Here is an 18,686-nt window from a genome sequence, read left to right as displayed (position 1 = left end):
TTAAATGGAAACACCCACTGTCATGATTGGGTAACATCTTTAGCATATGAAATAAGTATTAGATGTGGATCTTTGAAAATCCTTACTACATCTGTACTATTAAAGCTGCTGAGATTAACTAATTATGAAAAGTGTTGATTATAACATTATATTTAGAACTGCTGGAAGGTGGCATCTTTAATCTGGTGATCCTGTTCTCCTGCCTTTCATTTTACTGAATCATAATGACATTGTGTTCGCTCGTTGGCCAGAGGAGAACTGGCCCCGACTGAGCCTGGTTTATCTAAAGGTTTTTGTCTCCATTCTTTTACTGATGGAGTTTGGGTTGTTGCCACTGTTGTCTTAGGCTTGCTTAAGGCGGGAATACACTGTGCGATTTCAGCTTGGTTACGTACTGACACTGTACGAGTAGATTGCATGCAAAGTAAACCCAAAGCTCAGGATTTACAGAGGAGAAAATAATTAATTGATCCCCTGATGATTTTGTAAGTTTGCCCACTTACAAAGAAATGAAGGGTCTATAATTTTATGGTAGGTTTATTTTAACGGATTGAGACAGAATATCAACCAAAAAATCCAGAAAAAAAACACATTATATAAAGGTTATAAATTGATTAGCATTTGATCGAGGGAAATAAGTATTTGATCTCCAACCAACCAGCAAGAGTTCTTCCTCCCACAGATTGCTTATGTGCCCATGTAACACACAGATTAGTCCTGTCACTTTAAGAAAGTATTCCTAATGTCAGCACATTATATGTATAAAATACTTCCAATGCATTTTCCATTCCATCCTCTCCACCGCCATGGGCAATACCAGAGAGCTGTCGAAGGACATCAGGGACAAGACTGTAGACCTATGACCCAAAGAACACCATCCCTACAGTCAAGCTAGAGCTGGAAACATCATGCTTTTGGGCTGTTTCTCTACCATAAAATCTTGGATGAGAACCTCCATCCCTCAGCCAGAAAACTGGAGATGGGTCGTGGATGGGTCTTCCAGCATGACAATGACCCAAAACATACCGCCAAGGCAACAAAGGAGTGGCTCAAGAAGAAGCACATTAAGGTCTTGGAGTGGCCTAGCCAGTCTCCAGACCTTAATCTGATAGAAAATCTGTGGAGGGAGCTGAAACTTCTAGTTGCAAAGTGACAGCCAAGAAACCTTAAGGATTTAGAGAGGATCTGTATAGAGGAATGGACCAAAATCCCTCCTGAGATGTGTGCAAACCTGGTGACCAACTACAAGAAACGTCTTTCCTCTGTGCTTGCCAACAAAGGTTTCTCCACCAAGTACTCAATTATGTTTTCCTAGGGGATCAAATACTTATTTCACTCACTGAAATGCGAATCAATTTATAACTTATGTATAATGTGTGTGTTTTTTTCTGGATTATTTGGTTGATATTCAGTCTCTCTCCGTTTAAAATAAACCTACCATAAAAATGATTGACTCTTCATTTCTCTGTAAGTGGACAAACTTACAAAATCAGCAGAGGATCAACTAATAATTTTCTCCACTGTGTGTCCTCACACTATATGGTACAAACATCGAGCTGCGACTTGACTTGAAATATGCGCAATAAACCCATGATATCATGTATCCAGAGATATTGTCAAAATAAGCATCAGCTATCAATATCAAAAGGATTTAGCATTTCCAATGTATGTATTAAATAATTATTAGTATTATTTTATTAATTATTATTTTCTTTTATTATAGTAATTATTATTATTATTATTAGGGAAGGCCTACTTTTATTATTAAATTGATAGACTATTATAATTAATTTGCCATGCAATAATTTCATAGCGCATCACCGCATAACCGACATGCTGCGAGGATAATAAAGATAGAAGCTTACTCCTCCTCATTGAAAATTATTTAAAAACATTTAGGTCGATTATACAATGGAGTCACCAGATTAGCACGCTCCGCCCACTCGTTCACTCTCCCCAGAATTCTAATTCACTGCACCTGCACATCATCATCAACACACACTATAAAGAGACACTTCTCCTTCACTTCCTTGTCTGGTCTCATCCTTATGTGCAATTACAGACTCTACTCGTATACTTACCGATTCCTACCTACCTCAAAGATTCCTCACCTGGACTTAACTATATTCTAAATAAATTAAAAGACTGAAAGGCTCATTATGCGGGTCATTGTCCTCTCAGGTGTGAATCAGAGCATTATTCATGTTCATTCACGCCCCCACGCATATTGCCTTTCCAAACAAAACGTATCTTACAAAATTTAAATCAATGTATTGTTTTATGTGAATGATTAGGCAGGATGATTTTCAGATCATTTTGAAGCAAAAACTCCTGGAGACAACATCCATTAGTCAAAAGTCTTGTGGACACAAATTTAGTATGTGTTTTGTGGCCTTATTTCAGAATAACCATGCATAAACATTATTCTCTCAAAAATACAAACATGTACAAAAACACCGTAGACCCCAGACGGTTAAAGAAGTGTTTGGACAAACTGCCTCGGATTTATCAGCTCACGACCTTTTGTTCAACCTACGCCAAGCCAATAATTCTGTCAGTGCTTACACTCTCCAGTTTTGCACTCTAGCTGCCGCTAGTGGTTGGAATGAAACTGCACATCTTACCGCCTTTCGTCAGGGACTCAACACTGATATTCGTCAACTGATGGTCGTGTATGACAACGCGATGGGGATAGAGAACTTTATTCAAAAAAACATCTGAGTTTCTCAACATCTCACCGCCTGTTCTCTCCTGAATCTTGCTGTATTTCCTCCGCCCTCTGCAACATCAGTCGCCCTTCCAGCACCTGAACCCAAGCAGATAGACTCCTATCACCTAACACATGCGGAGCGTCAGCAAAGAATCTTCGATCAACTGTGTTTGTACTGTGGGAGAGAAGGACATGTCATCACCGCCTGTCCAGTTGAGTAATATTCAACTTCCACCTCAAATAAACCCATGTCAAGCCCAGTGGACTTTATTGCTCACCAGGTTTAATTTCACCGGCTCATATCAACCTGGGGATAAAAACGTTCCGGGTTACTTGACTGTAACCCTGTTCCCTGAAAAAGCGGAACGAGATGCTGCGCTGCTTAGCGCATTGGGAAAGTCTTTAATCGTGACGCGCTGTGAATATAGTGTATAAACACGTCGAAGGAATCGACCGGAAGTAATATAGCCTCGGTCGCTGACGTCATCGGCACGCACCCGCAACACGAGGCTATAATTAGATGAGCCACAGGTGCATCGTCAGGATATTTTGTCTGAAGAGCAGTCCTGGGACATCATCAGCACGGCAATGCAGCGCAGCATCTCATTCCGCTTTTTCGGGGAACAGGGTTACAGTGAAGTAACCCGGAACATTCCCTTTCAAAAGCTGCAATCGATGCCGAGCTGCTTAACACATTGGGAACGAGAATGCCCACGCCAACGTGCTTGAAGTTGTCTGGACTCCTTACGGTTGTGCAGGTGTGCTAACAAGAATGCAGGAAAGCCCTAGACATCAGCTTGTGATGTCGACTCAAGGACGTGAGAGCCTGGAGCCCGGAGTGGCATGAACATCCAAATTATAAAATCTTGTGAATGTGTGCGGAGAGGACCAGCCTGCCGCATCACAAACATACTGCAAGGGGGCACCTCTTGCCAAGGCAGCAGAGGAGGCGACCCCTCTGGTGGAGTGAGCCCTTAGACCCGTTGGCGAAGCTTGACCGCGCACCTCATAGGCAAGACCAATAGCATCCCTGACCCAATGTGACATGATCTGTTTGGTGGCGGCAGTGCCTCTGTTGCTGCCCCCATAACAAACGAATAGTTGCTCTGACTTATGCCACTGGCTAGTGCGGTGGACGTATGTCTGAAGAGCACGAACTGGACACAGTCTGTGAGATCTCTCCTGCTCCGTCGTTGTGAACAGTGGAGGGCAGAATGCCTCTAGAGGGACCGGATGTACAGCCGAGAAAGGTACCTTAGGCAGGTAATCAGGATGAGGATGCAAAATCACTTTCACCATTCCTGTGGCAAAGTCTAAGCAGGATGGCGATATTGACAGAGCCTGCATATCCCCAATTATTTTTAGAGAGGTTATAGCCATAAGAAAAAACAACTTTAGGGTCAGAAGTTTGTCAGACGCTGACTCTAGAGGTTCAAAGGGGGTCTCAACCAGACCCTCGAGTACTATTGCTAAGTCCCATTAAGGGATCTTGGTTCTTACGGGAGGCCTCAGTCGTCTGGCCCCACGAATGAAGCGAGCGAGCGAGCAGAGGATGTCTCCCGAGTGGTACCCTGTCAACCAAAGCGTGGCAAGCCGAAAGAGCGGCCACATAAATCTTGAGAGTGGCAAGGCATGTGCCTGTTGATAATTTTTCTTGCAGGAAATCCAGAACTGAAGCAATCTGGCAGCTGACCGGATCTGCATTATGTACAACACACCACCTTTCAAAAACACCCCATTTGTTGGCATAACTCTTTCTAGTGGAGGAGGCCCTAGCACTTAGAATGGTCTCAATAACGGCAGGTGAAAGCCCAGTGCCCCTCAGTTGGTACCCATCAGGGGCCAAACATGAAGGTTCCACAGGTCGGGCCTGGAATGGAATATCGTGCCCTCCGCCTGAGACAGAAGGTCCCTCCTCTTCGGAATCGCCCATGACGAGCCGTCGAAGAGAGATATTTTCTCCGAGAACCATACTCTGTTCGGCCAACGCGGAGCTATCAGTAAGAGGCAAGACCATTGCTGGCAAACTCTTGCTAGAACTCCCGGGAGCAGAGCCACTTGAGGAAACGCATACAGGCGCATTTTGGGCCATGTGTGCACCATCGCATCCAGACCCAGGGGGCTGGGTGACTCAGAGAGAAGTAGAGGGGACATTGCACTGTCTGCTGGGAGGCGAAAAGGTCCACCTCCGCTTCGTAAAATCTGGACAGGAACTATTCCTGGGCCCAGAGAAAAATCTGCCTCGCTATTCTGTTCAGATTGCACGAGCACAGACCTCCCTGGTGATTTATATAAGAGACTGCTGCTGTGTTGTCCACCCGCACTAGGACATGACAACCTCTCAACTGGGGGAGAAAATATTTCAGGGCCAGAAATACAGCCATCAACTCGAGGCAGTTGATGTGCCAATCGAGCTGATGACCCTCCCATTCCCCTTGAGCTGGACGACCACTTAAGACCATTCCCCAGCCCATCAGGGAGGCGTCTGTCGTTAACAATCTGCAACGACAAGGCGCCAATTCGAGCGGGAGACAGTTGTGCCCGCATCGTGACCGAATCCCAAACGACCCTGAGATAAGTCGTTCTCTGGGCAGGAGAAAGAACACTTTTCTTGGTGTTGAGTCTCAACCCTAGAGAAACTAGATGAGCTAACACGATGTCTCTGTGTTGAAGCACCATCTCTTGCGATTGTGCTAGTATTAACCAATCGTCAATATAATTTAAAATGCGAATGCCCTGGAGTCGTAATGGAGCCAGTGCTGCATCCATGCATTTTGTGTATATGTGAGGTGATAAGGCTAGGCCGAATGGAAGAACCCGAAACGGGTATGCTTTGCCCCTGAAAGTGAACCTCAGGAACTTCCTGTGTTGTGGCAAAATTTGTATGTGAAAATATGCGTCCTTCAGATCGATCGTGACGAACCAATCGTGATGTTGAATTTGCGACACGACCATCTTGACGGTTAACATCTTGAACTTGAGTGCTTTGACTGTACGGTTTAAGCCTCGAAGATCTAAGATTGGACGCAACCCCCCATCCTTCTTGGGGACCAGGAAGTATCTGCTGTAATAGCCTGACTCCCTCTCTGGAAGAGGAACATGATCTATGGCCTCTTTGCTCAGAAGAGTTTGTAGCTCTTGTGACAGTACATGCATCAGCTCCGGTCTCACAGAAGTGGAGACCACGCCGTTGAAACGCGGAGGACGACAAATAAATTGGATTCTGTATCCTATTTGCACTTTGCTTAATACCCAAGCAGAAATGCCTGGCAGATGTTTCAACTCTGCCAGACTCTCTGATAGTGGTATCAACTTTAACACTTCCTTTTGAGGGGATGTTAGATGTTCCATGTCCTGGGTGAAAGCAGGAAGCAACGGAACATCTAACAATTCGCTGCCCCCCGAAGCACCAGAGGTGTCAGGGATGGAGAGGTTTTGTGGGGGTAACGAGAAGGGGCGGTCAGATATAATATGCGCTCCATCCCGTGGGGGGCTACCCACACCAGACTGGGCGCCAGACCATCAGGACTTCCTCTTTTTATTGACAATAGTCCTAAGGTCTGGTCTGGGAGGCTGCTTGGTGCGGCGAGCCGGTCCCCCATCCTTACGAGGGGGAGTGCGACTCGCCACACTCTGCTTCTTAACCTCCCTAGTTCTTGAAGGACCGGGGAAAGTTTGGGTGGCCGATGGCCCATCCCCTTGAGTGCGGCAAACTGCACAAAAGCTTCCTCATGCTTTTTGACCTCTCTGAACCTGGTGACGATGGTGTTAACTGAGTTGCCAAACAGGCCAGAGGGTGAGACTGGGGAATCTATCAAGAAAACTCTATCCTTATCCTTGATTCAGCCACAGATGCCTCTCCGTGCTAACCAGTGCTGACATAGAATGGCCGAATGCACGGGCCGTCTGTTTGGTAGCATGGAGAGACAGATCTTTGGCTCTACGCAGTTCGGTGAAGGCTTCCTTGTCAATGGTACTGCCAACACTCAAGTCCTTCAACAGGTCAGCCTGGTACGTCTGTAACACTGCCATAGCGTGCAGCGCAGCACCAGCCTGACCTGCAGCTTGATAAGCTTTACCCACGAGCGCTGATGTTGTTCTACATGGCTTCGTGGAGAGGATAGGTTTCTTAATCGAAGATGCCGATTTGGGCGAGAGATAGCTCGCGAGTGTCTCTTCAACCCAAGGCATCTCCAAATACCCCTGCGACTTCGCACCCACGATAGTCGAAAAAGTCGACGTCGAGGGCACAAAGACACGGGAAGTATATGGTTTACTCCATGACTTTGTTAGTTCGTCATGGAGGTCCTCGAAGAAAGAGAGAGACTGGTGTTTTGGTCCCTCCCCCCTGCCACCGGACAGAAACCTATCCTCTAGCTTAGACTGTTTGGGTATCTCTTGGCCAGTCAAGCTGTAAACTGGCCACCGCTCGAGTAACCACCTCGAGCAATTCCTCGACAGATTTATCTTCGCGAGAGGAACGCTCAGAGGCTAGCTGCTCATAGTCCGCAGACCCAAGAGATATTTCGTCATTCCCCGTGTGAGCCGAAGAAGCACCGGGGTGCGCTTCAGGATCATGTGAGGGAGCACGTGGATCTGGTGACAAAGCAAGCGAAAGGGACGGACCCGCCTCTTGCTCGTCAGCCAGATCCATGTGAGAGCCCCACGATGGCAATGTGGGTGCGGTCTGGAAGTAGCTAAGGTGAGCGCGCAGCATTTTGACTGTAAACAACTCGCAATGCTCGCACTCACCCTGCTCCAACGCAAGAGCCACATGCTCTTCCCCTAAACAGACAAAACAGTAAGCGTGTGTATCCAGTTCTGACATGGGACGAGAACACACAGCGCTTAATCTGTTGACTCATTTCTCTTTCTCTTTTTTACTTTTTCAAAACTCTTTTTAGATCATTAAGAGATGAGAAAGAGAAAATCTGCACACTGTCAGCTTAGACTAAATAACTCCTAACAAAGATCTGTAGTAGACAGAGAGGAGATAAATGCTTGCACAGGGTTAGGGTTAGGGTTAGGTTAGCCCTAACCCTAACCCAGACTCACGATGACGGGGTCCCAGGCTGGATTACCTCATCAACTTGGAGGATTACGGTCCCGAGAAGCGTTCTTGGGTAACTCGTCATGATATCCTTGATCCTACACTCCTCACACAATACCATACAGAACACCCAGATCGACCAGCTCCCAAGGGTCAAGGTAGGCCCCATCGTCTTTCCATCCAGCCGTCAGGAGTCGCTCGTGGAGGAGGGGGTACTGTCAAGGAGTCATCAGATCAGCACGCTCTGCCCACTCGTTCACTCTCCCCGGAATTCCAATTCACCGCACCTGCACATCATCAACACACACTATAAAGAGACACTTCTCCTTCACTTCCTTGTCTGGTCTCATCGTTACGTGCACTAACAGACTCTACTCGTATACTTACCGATTCCTACCTACCTTGAAGAACCCTAACCCTTCCTCACCTGGACTTCATCTCTGATCATCCGTCATCTGTCATCCATCATCTGTCTTCTGTCATCAGCCTGCTGAATCCTCTTCCATCTCCTGTAATCAAGATATCAAGATTATCATCCAGTTCTGATTCTCCAACACATATTCACCAGTCTCCTCTGCTGTTCCACTCCGTGCCTCTGTTCAATAAAGCTCTATTCTGAACTGTTTACCTGTCTTATTCTCTCTGTGCGTGACAAATGGATTAGAGGCTTATAATTAAAATTATTAACAGTCTATAATATGTCCAAACTCCGAACACTGCAATAATCAGTCATCATGAATATTAAAAATAGCTTTATTTCAAAAAGAGAAATATTAAGAAAATAAATCAAGACAGTATGCTATAGTCGTTATCAGCATATGGACAATAGTTCACATTTTCCTTGATAATAAAATGAAGTAGCCTACATATTAAATAAATGAGTAAATAAAGTGAAAAGTGAAATTAATTACCAAGTAAATTAATAAAAGAGGCAACGGTGTAGCTACATCGCAGGTGGCTTTGAAGATGTGGGTAATATGGTTTATCCATTTTGCAACACGAACTGGAGGTAAGCAACAGTAATTTTCAGCTAGTTTGATAGCTACATAACTTAAATATATCCCTCTTTTCATTTCCTTCCTTGCTGCATTAAAAATGAAATGATTTAACTTTCGCGCAGGCACAGTAAGGGAAAAAAACACTGAGTTTAGGTCAATCGGTTCGTAGCTCTGCTTCAACTGTGCGATATCTCACGAGGGGCGATCAAAATTTCTGACATGCCAGAAATTCATCCAACCAGCCGATTGTTTCCCTCTGTACACTGCATGACAAACGGTGCATGACAAAGCTGAAAAAGACTCAAAAAAAGAGTCACATGAGTCAGAATTCGTCTCATTATCGGACAAAAATCGAACAGTGTACGCCCAGCCTTAGTTGGGGACACTTAATATTCAACAATATTATTGATCTGACTGTAAAGCATCAGTATGTATGAGACTTGAACTGAGCTGGACAATGACATCTTTTTTTTTTTTTTTTTGCAGAACTGCTTTTAATTAACTAATTTAATAATTGATGATCTTTAAAATGGAACTGAATCCACACTGAACTGACTTTAGCCGAACAAAAGCCGAAATGCATAATTTTCCTGTTATCACTTCAAAGCTGCTTTGATACCTTCTGTAATGTATAAAGCACTATATAAATAAAGGTAACTTGACTTGACTAATGCATCAGTGGGCGATGATGAAGAACGTGAAATGAAAGAGACGATGAGGAAGTAGGTGCTGATCTGTGTCTGTGCTGATGTATTTGTCTCTATTAGGTAATAAAAACCCAGAAGTAGAACAACCCCAGTATTGAACCCCACTAAACACTTCTGGATCACAAAAAAACTGAGCACAGACTGATCTCACTGATGCTCTAGTTTCTGAATGGGAGCAAATCCCTGCATCTATGTTTTTCTACATCAAGTGGAAGGATTTCCCTGTAAGTTGTTATTGTAGCAAATGGAGAGATTTTTTTTTTTTTTTTTTTTTTTTTGCCATGATTTTGACAAGAGCAGTATTGATGTTGGGTGTTGGGGCCCACTGTTACAATTCATCTATAAAAATACTGAATAATGGTTCAGGTCTGGGCTTTGTAAGGGTCGGTCAATTTCTTCAAGTCAACTGAACTCAAGCCTTTATTTCTATAGTGCTTTATACAATACAGATTGTTTACAGCTTTACAGTGATAACTACACAGGAACAAATGAGTAATGCATTATTAACACTCTAGTAACTACTATTAACTAACAATAAACTCTGATTAACTGATTAGTAAGAGTGGAGAGCGGAAGGAATTACTATTCAATACCTTACAAAAAAAAAAAAACTCCAAAACTTACAATGCCTTCAGTCAACATTAAGGAGTTATTATGGTTTTCACTTTAGAATACTGATCCAAATAATTAGTAGTTCCTTCTGAAGGATGTGATAATACTTGAGTCATTACTATCCAATACTTCACAAAAGGACCTTGGTTTAACGTCTCATCCGAAGGATGGGTATTGTTACTCATTTGATCCTGTGTAGTTATTCATTAATTGTATTCTAAAGTGTCACCTCAAACTGTGTATGAACAAACTTTTTTTTTAGCACTGAGAAGTTAATTTATTAACTTAGACCATGCATAATCTTTTATGTTTTCTTTATTTGTTATGAACATATGAAACACAGTGGGTCAACGCACCTGTGGGACACATCTCTGGGATGCTGGATATGTAAGGCTCATTGATAAATTCTGGAGCATTGTCATTGATGTCCTGGACTTTAATGATAAACTCAGATTCAGGTTCAACAGGCTGTTTGGATCTGCGGTTGATGGCCTGGGCTTGCAGTATGTAGAAGGGCTTCAGCTCGCGATCCAGACTCTGTAATGAGTGAAGGTCACCTGTGTACTCATCAATGATGAATATCTCACCAGCTCCTTCACCTGATAGGATGTACTTGATAGTAAAGTCGCCTGTGTCGTAATCTGATTTCAGCTGAAGGAAAATAAACAGGATGTAAAAGAGATTTTGCAAGACATATCAACTATATATCAATATCTAATTATAATTGAGAAGTACCAGGACTGTCACTCATGCCCCTTAAAAAAAAGACACTCTTGAGACTTCACATTTACTACACCATCTGTCACGGTTTGGTGGCTGTAGTGAAGCGCATGATTAGGAAGTAAACAAAATAGTATTTAATTGCAAATTCAAAACAAAGAAACATGCAGGAGGTCACTTGGAGACTACTTGGAGACATGGAATATAGCAACCACAACATAAATTTTAAACAATACAGGACAAGTAACAGACTGAGGCTGCTTTCACACTGGGCTTGTTTGCTGCGGTCCGAGCCTGAGCGCGATTGTTCCTGGCGCCCCCCGCGATGTTGGTCTGGTTTCACACTCAACTTGATTCTATCGAACCCTGGTGCATTTGCGTGCATCTTACGTCATCGCAAACGTGCACGCCACATGATAGAAAACAGAACTTGAGTCAATATATTGTGTTTTTTTATTAATTTGGTGCTATTATGCACAGCTGAGTGAACAACACAAGTTTACTGTATGTGTGTGACGCATAAGGTGGTTTTCCGCTGCTTGCAAACGAAATTTCCATTAATTTGTTGTCCTGATTCCACACACTATGCGCGAATACACTGCAGGCTCACTCTCGCTCGTATCCAAGGTAAATCATCAACACTATCATCCCTTATATGTGTTTTATTTAACTAAATACATAATAATCAGTTAAAATGCATGGCCAGGTCACATTTCTTCCTGAACAAGTGCGCACCCGAGTCCGTGTTGCTTTCACATTCACACGAACCGCGGCACGGTTCGAGTTCAACTGAACTCAGACCACCTTCTCCAGGTAGTCTCGGGTTCAGTACCCCAGTGCGCACCCGGGTCCACATGACAGCGTTCACATTAGTGATTTTTCATGCTAACCGTGCCCCGTTCCGAACTAAACTACCAGTGTGAAAGCACCCTGGAACTGAGGGCTTAAATACATGAGGACAAATAAAGGAGCTGGTGAGTTAACATGACACACCTGAACAGAATACTCAAATCAATCAGAAACCATGAAAACCAACAGGCAAGGGACGAGGAAGACAGAACTAATTAACAGACTAACAGCAAACTCTCAATCAGAAAAGGAAAGCTAAATCAAACAATACAAAGCGTGAAAACAAACTCAACTCTGACAGCAGCTGAGCTGAGTAAGTAATATTGCTATTGGAGACTAAAATGTGAATATGCTGAAATGAGCATTAATACGGTTTAATGTTGGTTTGGTTTACTATTCAAAAGTACATCTAATTGGGTATGTAAGAAATTGCTTACAATTTTTTTTTAAATAATTAACAACATTTTCTGAACTCACACTTTAATAATTATAAAATTATACTTTAATAATATTTCATCATATTTTTTTCAATATTTTATTAGTGCAACTTAATATCGTAATGTTAGGTTTTAGGGGTTATTATTATTATATTTGTTGGTAAATAAAATGGCTGTCACTGTAAGACTGTCACAGAATTTATTCATGAGCTCCCCATCCTTGTCTTTAAGCTATGAGACCTTTGCCCACATTTCTTTAGTTTAGAGGTGTCAATGTTCTTTGTGAACTCCAGTTATACCTGACCAATCTTCCTTGGTGTTGGATCTTCTTCTTCAACAAATATTTGGCTCCAAATCCAGCCACGTCTCACTCTCAGATGGGACCCACGAGAGGCTTTACTCGAAAGGATCTCTTGCTGTTTTCTTGAGATAATAAGGTCACCCCCAAGCCAGCCAGGCATGATGGAGATCATGAGGAGCAAATGAAGAACAGAACAGTTGTCCATTGTTGAGAAGTTCTTTAAATCCGTGTTTCATTGAGTGTTAGGGCTGGATGTCAGGGTGATAATGCCAACGGGGGAGACGGACTCAAACAGGATATGAGGCAAAACTCCATTAGAAGGAAATGATCACTTTTCTGTTATTGAGAAAGAGGAAAGATATTCTTAGAATGATTTATAGGGTTAAGGTGAAGGTGAACAGAATTCTTCAATAGACTGAAGTGTTGGAGTCTAGCTGGAGTACAAATCAGGCTAGGTGTAATCTGCAAGGGGTTTTTCATTTTCTGAAAAAAAAAAAAAACGTCTTAAACGTTCCCTTAGAGGGAACAAGACTGCGTCAATGACACTTTGGGGACATTGAAATATGAATGAAAACTAATCCAATCCTATTGGCGTTGCGTCGTGACGAAATGCGTGACAGCATAGGCGGAAGCTAGATAAGGACGCCGGCACAGCATAGAGTTAGCTTTGCGATGAAGCAAGCGCTCCCAGGCAGAGGGAGGCGTGGCGAAGGGACGCAGTCTCGTTCCCTCTAAGGGAACAAGGGTTACATACGTAACCCGAGACGTTCCCTGTCAATGGAACTCGACTGCATCAATGACACTTTGGGGAACGAATACCCACTATGCCACAACGAGCCCTGCCTGTCCCAGTGTGAAGCTGAATACAGGCACACTTAGGACGAGAGCACAAGGGTGCCAGGTGTCGAGGGAAGGTCCAAACTATAAAACCTAATAAAGGTATGCAGGGTAGCCCACCCTGCTGCATCGCAGACTTCTTGGATGGGAGTCCCAGAAAGGAGGGCTCTAGAGGACGCCATGCCTCAGGTAGAATGAGCCCTCACGGCCAGAGGTGAAGGCAGATTGCGCACTTGGTAGGCCTAAGATATAGCCTGAACGATCCAGCTACTGATGGTGGGCTTGGAGGCAGGAAGCCCCTTCTTGGGCGACCTGAAACACACCAGCAACTGGTCCGACTTCCGCCACAAAGAGGACCTCTGAATATAGATTCTGAGAGCTCTGACGGGGCAGAGCCGATGCAGTCTCTCTTCGACCGCCATCTCATGAGGTGGAGGATGGAAAGCCTGCAGAACCACAGGCCGAGCCACATTGGATGGAACCTTAGGTAGATAGCCCGGCCTAGGATAAAGGATGACTCTGATGTCCCCTGGAGCAAACTCCAGGCACCCGTGAGATAGAGAGAGCGCCTGAAGATCTCCTTCCCTCCTCAGAGAGGAAATGGCCAACAGGAAAGCCACCTTCAAGGACAGGTTCTTGGCCTCAGCCGACTCCAGAGGTTCAAAGGGGGCCTCGACCAGCCCTTCAAGAACCACTGCCAGGTCCCAGGTGGGAACCCTGGTACGAGCCGCAGGTCTCATCCTCCGAGCCCCATGGAGGAAACGTACAACCAGCTGTTGTCTTCCCAGCGGCCCATCACCCAGAGGAGCATGGAAAGCCGCAATGGCAGCCACGTACACATTAAGTGTGGACGGGGTAAGAGAGAAGCCAGCAGAGAAGCCATCTTGGAGGAACTCCAGCACTGAAGCCACTGGGCAGTTAACTGGATCCACTTCACGTTGTCTACACCATGTGGTGAAGACATTCCACTTTAGGCCGTACAATTTCCTCGTGGAGGGAGCTCTAGAGCTTAGTATGGTCTCAGTCACTCCTGCTGACAGACCAGCCTCTAGGTACTGTGCCCCCTCAGGGGCCAGACCCAAAGACTCCACAGCTCTGGGCGAGGGTGAAATATTGAGCCCTCCGCCTGTGTCAGCAGGTCCCTCCGGATGGGAATCTCCCATGGAGGGCCGACCAGGAGTGATATGATGTCCGAGAACCATACTTGGGCCGGCCACAATGGGGCAGCCAACAGTAGACTGATCCCGTCGCAACGGACCCTCTCTAGAACTCTCGGGAGCAGAGCGATCGGGGGAAAAGCATACAGACGCAGCCTCGGCCACGTCTGCACTATGGCATCCATCCCAGCAGGGCTGGATGAGTGTGGGAGAACCACAGTGGACAGTGGGTCATCTCTCAAGATGCAAATAAATCCACTTCCACTGGGCCGAACCTCTGACATATCGACTCCACCACATCCGGGTGGAGCCTCCATTCCCCGGGCCTCAGCCCATGCCTCGACAGGACGTCTGCTCCTAGGTTTTGGTCCCCTGGGACCATGGGCGTCAGTGTGGTTTGAAATGTGCTGGGGACAGAGACGCATCCGGAAGTGCATTTTCAGAAGTGCTGGGTACAATGACACATTCATTTTTTTTTCTCTCTTCCGCGCAGGTTATGTTTTGAAAGACGATGTCCTGTAGCTCAGGCACTGCCCCACTTTTCAACAGACCCACCCAAAACTTTAAAACAAAAAACAAAACAAAACTTTAGGGTTAGGTATATAACTTTACTATATTCTAATTTTGTCAATAATTATAAAAAAAATCGCCAATAAGCTCATAATTTGTGCTAAAATAGTGTTTAGTTTTAAAAACCATTTTAAAAAGCTGGTTATATTTTGATGTTTCTGCGCAAGTTCAGCAGACATTGAGGTTCGGGTTTGTTTCTGAGAGTGGAGAGCGCATTTCTGAATATTCCGCTCCGCTCGTTCATTCCGCAGGGTCGCTTGCTCAACCCAGATGTCCTGTTGCCTGGTTCGAAAATATGTGGAATAAGGGCTGCTTCCGACTAAAAGATTTTTTTCTAGTCGACTAGTAGGCTAGTTGTTCATTTAAGTCATTCGTGGACAAATAGCCCCTTTATATTAATTTAATTACTTATATAGCCTACAGGATAATGAGCGTTTACTTAATATAGCCGCACTCAAGCGCATGACCGCACGCATAAAGCTTGCCACAAAGAACCGGTAAAAGTAATGATTATGAATGCGTCTGAATGTGTCTAAATACGCTGTGAATGTGAATGTGCATTATACGCTGAGTTTCGGTTCATTTATGATATTTACTTCTTATTTATTAAATCTAGGCAATTGGTTCATGAAACACTGATTAAAATTAAGATATAATTAATACAAAACGAAATTCAATTTAAAGAAAGGCAGCTGTTCTGTTTGAGGTCTCTGTGAAAGTTTTAAAGCAGTCTTATAGTGCCGCTTTCAGAGCGCTCACGTCCGTAACCGAGAACTGACACGTGTTTTTTCCCTCATAAATGCATAATTGAATAAATGAATATTATTAAAAAAAAAATTGTTGGGTCAGACAATGATTACCAAATTTCTCTCTCATATTGCTCCTCATAACCACTGAAAACGGTAAAAAAAATTGAACCAAAAGTCAAATTAATATGGACGGAAGTTAAAAGTGGTGGGTACAAAATGACTCATGACGAAATCTGGTGGGTACACGTACCCACCGTCCCCACCGAAATCGACGCCTATGCCTGGGACGTACATTGCTCTGAGAGACAACAGTTTCCCTTGAGACCAGAGGAGAATCTGATGCGCCAGTCTGCATAGAGGGCGTGACCTCAGTCCCCCCTGATGGTTTCAATATGACACCACTGACGTATTGTCTGTTCTCACAAGAACGTGGTGACCCTTGAGGTCTGGGAGAAAGCTCCTCAGAGCCTGGAAAACCGCCAGCATCTCCAGGCAATTTATGTGCCAGGAGGAATGTTGGTTCTGCCACAGACCTCTTGTAAAGCGGCCTTCCATGACCGCGCCCCAGCCCGTGAGGGACGCGTCTGTCGAAACGGCCCTCCGGTGACATGACGCTCCCAACACAGGCCCTTGGGACAGAAACCAAGGTTTCTTCCACATTGATAGGGAACGAAGGCATTTGCGCGTAACCGTTATCATGCGAAATTGATTTCCCCTCGGAGAAAACCCCTTGGTTTTCAACCACCACTGTAGGGCCCTCATGTGCAGCAGGCCAAACGGAATCACGGTGGATGCCGCTGCCATGAGCCCTAACACTCTCTAAAAATATGTTTCACAGTGATGGCTTGGCCTAGCTTTAACCCGGACACCGTGGCCAGGATGGACTCGATCCGTGCAGGAGACAGCTGTGCCCGCATCAAAACCGAGTCCCACACCACTCCCAGGAACGTAGTTCTCTGGGCTGGTGCCTACACGCTCTTTTTCGTGTTGAGTCTCAACCCCAAGCTTTGAATGTGGCCAAGGACGACATCTCGATGACGAACCGCCATATCTCGAGACTGGGCCAAAATGAGCCAGTCGTCGATGTAGTTTAGCACACGGATGCCCTGGAGCCTCAGTGGGGCCAGAGCTGCATCCATGCACTTGGTGAATGTGCGAGGGGAAGCTAGGCCGAATGGAAGAACCCGATACTGGTACGCCTTGCCCCCAAAAGCGAACCTCAGGAACTTCCTGTGAGAGGGAAGGATGGAGACGTGGAAGTATGCGTCCTTCAGATCTATCGTGACAAACCAGTCCTCGGACCTGATTTGGTTCACGATCATGGGAATGGTGAGCATCTTGAACCTGAATCTCCTCAGAGACCGATTCAGATGCCTTAGATCTAGAATCGGACGCAACCCTCCATCCTTCTTTGGAACTATGAAGTACCGGCTGTAGAACCCGGACTCCCTGTCTGGTGGAGGAACATACTCTATGGCCTCTTTTGCCAGCAGCGAGTGAACTTCTTGTTCTAACACTAGACCCTGCTCTGGGTCCACTGCAGTCCAGAGCACCCCGTTGAACTTGGGTGGGCGCACGTGGAACTGCAGTCTGTACCCCTTTTCTACAGTACGCAGGACCCAAGGTGATACATTGGAGAGGCTTCACCATGCCTCGACAAAATTCACCAAGGGAACTAGCCCCTCAGGGCTGGGGTCTAGTGTTTTGTGAGAGCCCTTGACGATTCCCTGAAGCGGAGTACCAGCAGGGAGTGGTCGAAAATGACTCTCGTTGTGCGGACGCGAACGCTGCCTGACCACAAGCCTGTGCGCTGGAAACTGATGTGTCCCAAAGCGCCAAAGGCAGCGGGATACTGACACCAGTTTCCTGAGGGCCCAACGGGAGAGAGGACCTCGATCGCTCTCTCTCGTGGGGGGCGGCCCTCAGAGGTCCCACTGACATTAGGACCTCTTTCCCTTGGCCTTCTTAGCCTGAAGGACAGTTCTTAAATCTGCCCTCTCAGGAGGCTGCGGGTGAGAGCGCCGTCCAGAGTCCCAAGCTCTTCGAGGGGGAGCTCTAGAAGCGACACTCTCTCTTTGATCCTGCCTATATGAGGAGCTTGCAGATGGCTGAGGCTGGTCACTTCTCCCAGAAGCCACCCTCCTGGACCTTGAGCGGCGAGGGATGTACTGCCTAAAAGCTGCGCTCTGTTTCTTGGCTTCCTGAAATCTGTCGATAACTGTATTGACCTCGTCGCCGAACAGACCAGTGGCTGAAACAGGGGCATCCAAAAGAAAAGCCCTATCTTTCTCTTTTATACCGGAAAGATTGAGCCACAGATGCCTCTCCGCAGTTACCAAAGCTGCCATGGAGCACCCAATAGCACGGGCCGTCTCCTTGGTAACCCGGAGAGACAAATATGTGGCTCTGCGCAGCTCCACGACATCCTCAGGTGTCGGGCCCTCGCCCTCATCAATGTCCTGTAGCAGGTCGGCCTGCAAAATAGCCATGGTGTGCAGGCTCGCACCAGCCCGACCCGCTGCCATATATGTCATGCCTACTAAGCCAGATGTCATGCGACAGGGCTTAGAAGGCAATGCCAGGGCTTTGAGAGATGACGCCGCGTCAGGAGACAGATAACTGGCCAAAGATTCCTCGACCCGCGGTAACACCCCATATCCATTTTCCTTAACCCCACGATATTGCTGTAATCCAATATCGGGAGATTAGACAGGCGAGCAGAAAACGGCCTGTTCCATGACTTACACAACTCATTGTGTAAGTCTGGGAAAAATGGCAAAGCCCTGCGTGGAGGCTGAGGTCGGTGCTGTAAAAAGCGCTCATCCAGTTTGCTTGAAGCACACGCTTCCTGCCTCTCTTGAGGCCAGTTAATATTTAATTTTTCTACAGCATGTGTAATAACCTCTAAAAGCTCCTCATATTTAACTGGTGCAGATGAGGTTTGCACAGTGTGTGTGGGCTGTTCAAGGAATTCCCCTTCCGCGATGCT

At 45.7% G+C, this 18,686-nt stretch overlaps 1 protein-coding gene across 1 annotated transcript in view; it reads right to left on the bottom strand.

Annotated features, from left to right (window-relative positions):
- Positions 1–18,686, bottom strand: part of cdh19 (cadherin 19, type 2) — a 61,026-nt gene that overhangs the window by 34,857 nt on the left and 7,483 nt on the right. The window contains exons 2-3 of the mRNA XM_081352420.1: positions 12,383–12,720; positions 10,434–10,728 (exon numbers count right to left, since the gene is read on the bottom strand). Coding sequence (XP_081208546.1) covers positions 10,434–10,728; positions 12,383–12,589 — 502 coding nt within the window. The 5' untranslated portion in view covers positions 12,590–12,720. The remainder of the gene's footprint in view (positions 1–10,433; positions 10,729–12,382; positions 12,721–18,686) is intronic.

This window comes from Scardinius erythrophthalmus (assembly GCF_964197995.2).
Source record: "Scardinius erythrophthalmus genome assembly, chromosome: 22".
Classification (NCBI taxonomy): Eukaryota; Metazoa; Chordata; class Actinopteri; order Cypriniformes; family Leuciscidae; genus Scardinius; species Scardinius erythrophthalmus.
Note: the sequence above shows the minus strand (reverse complement) of the source record. Positions and strands in the feature narration are given on the sequence as shown.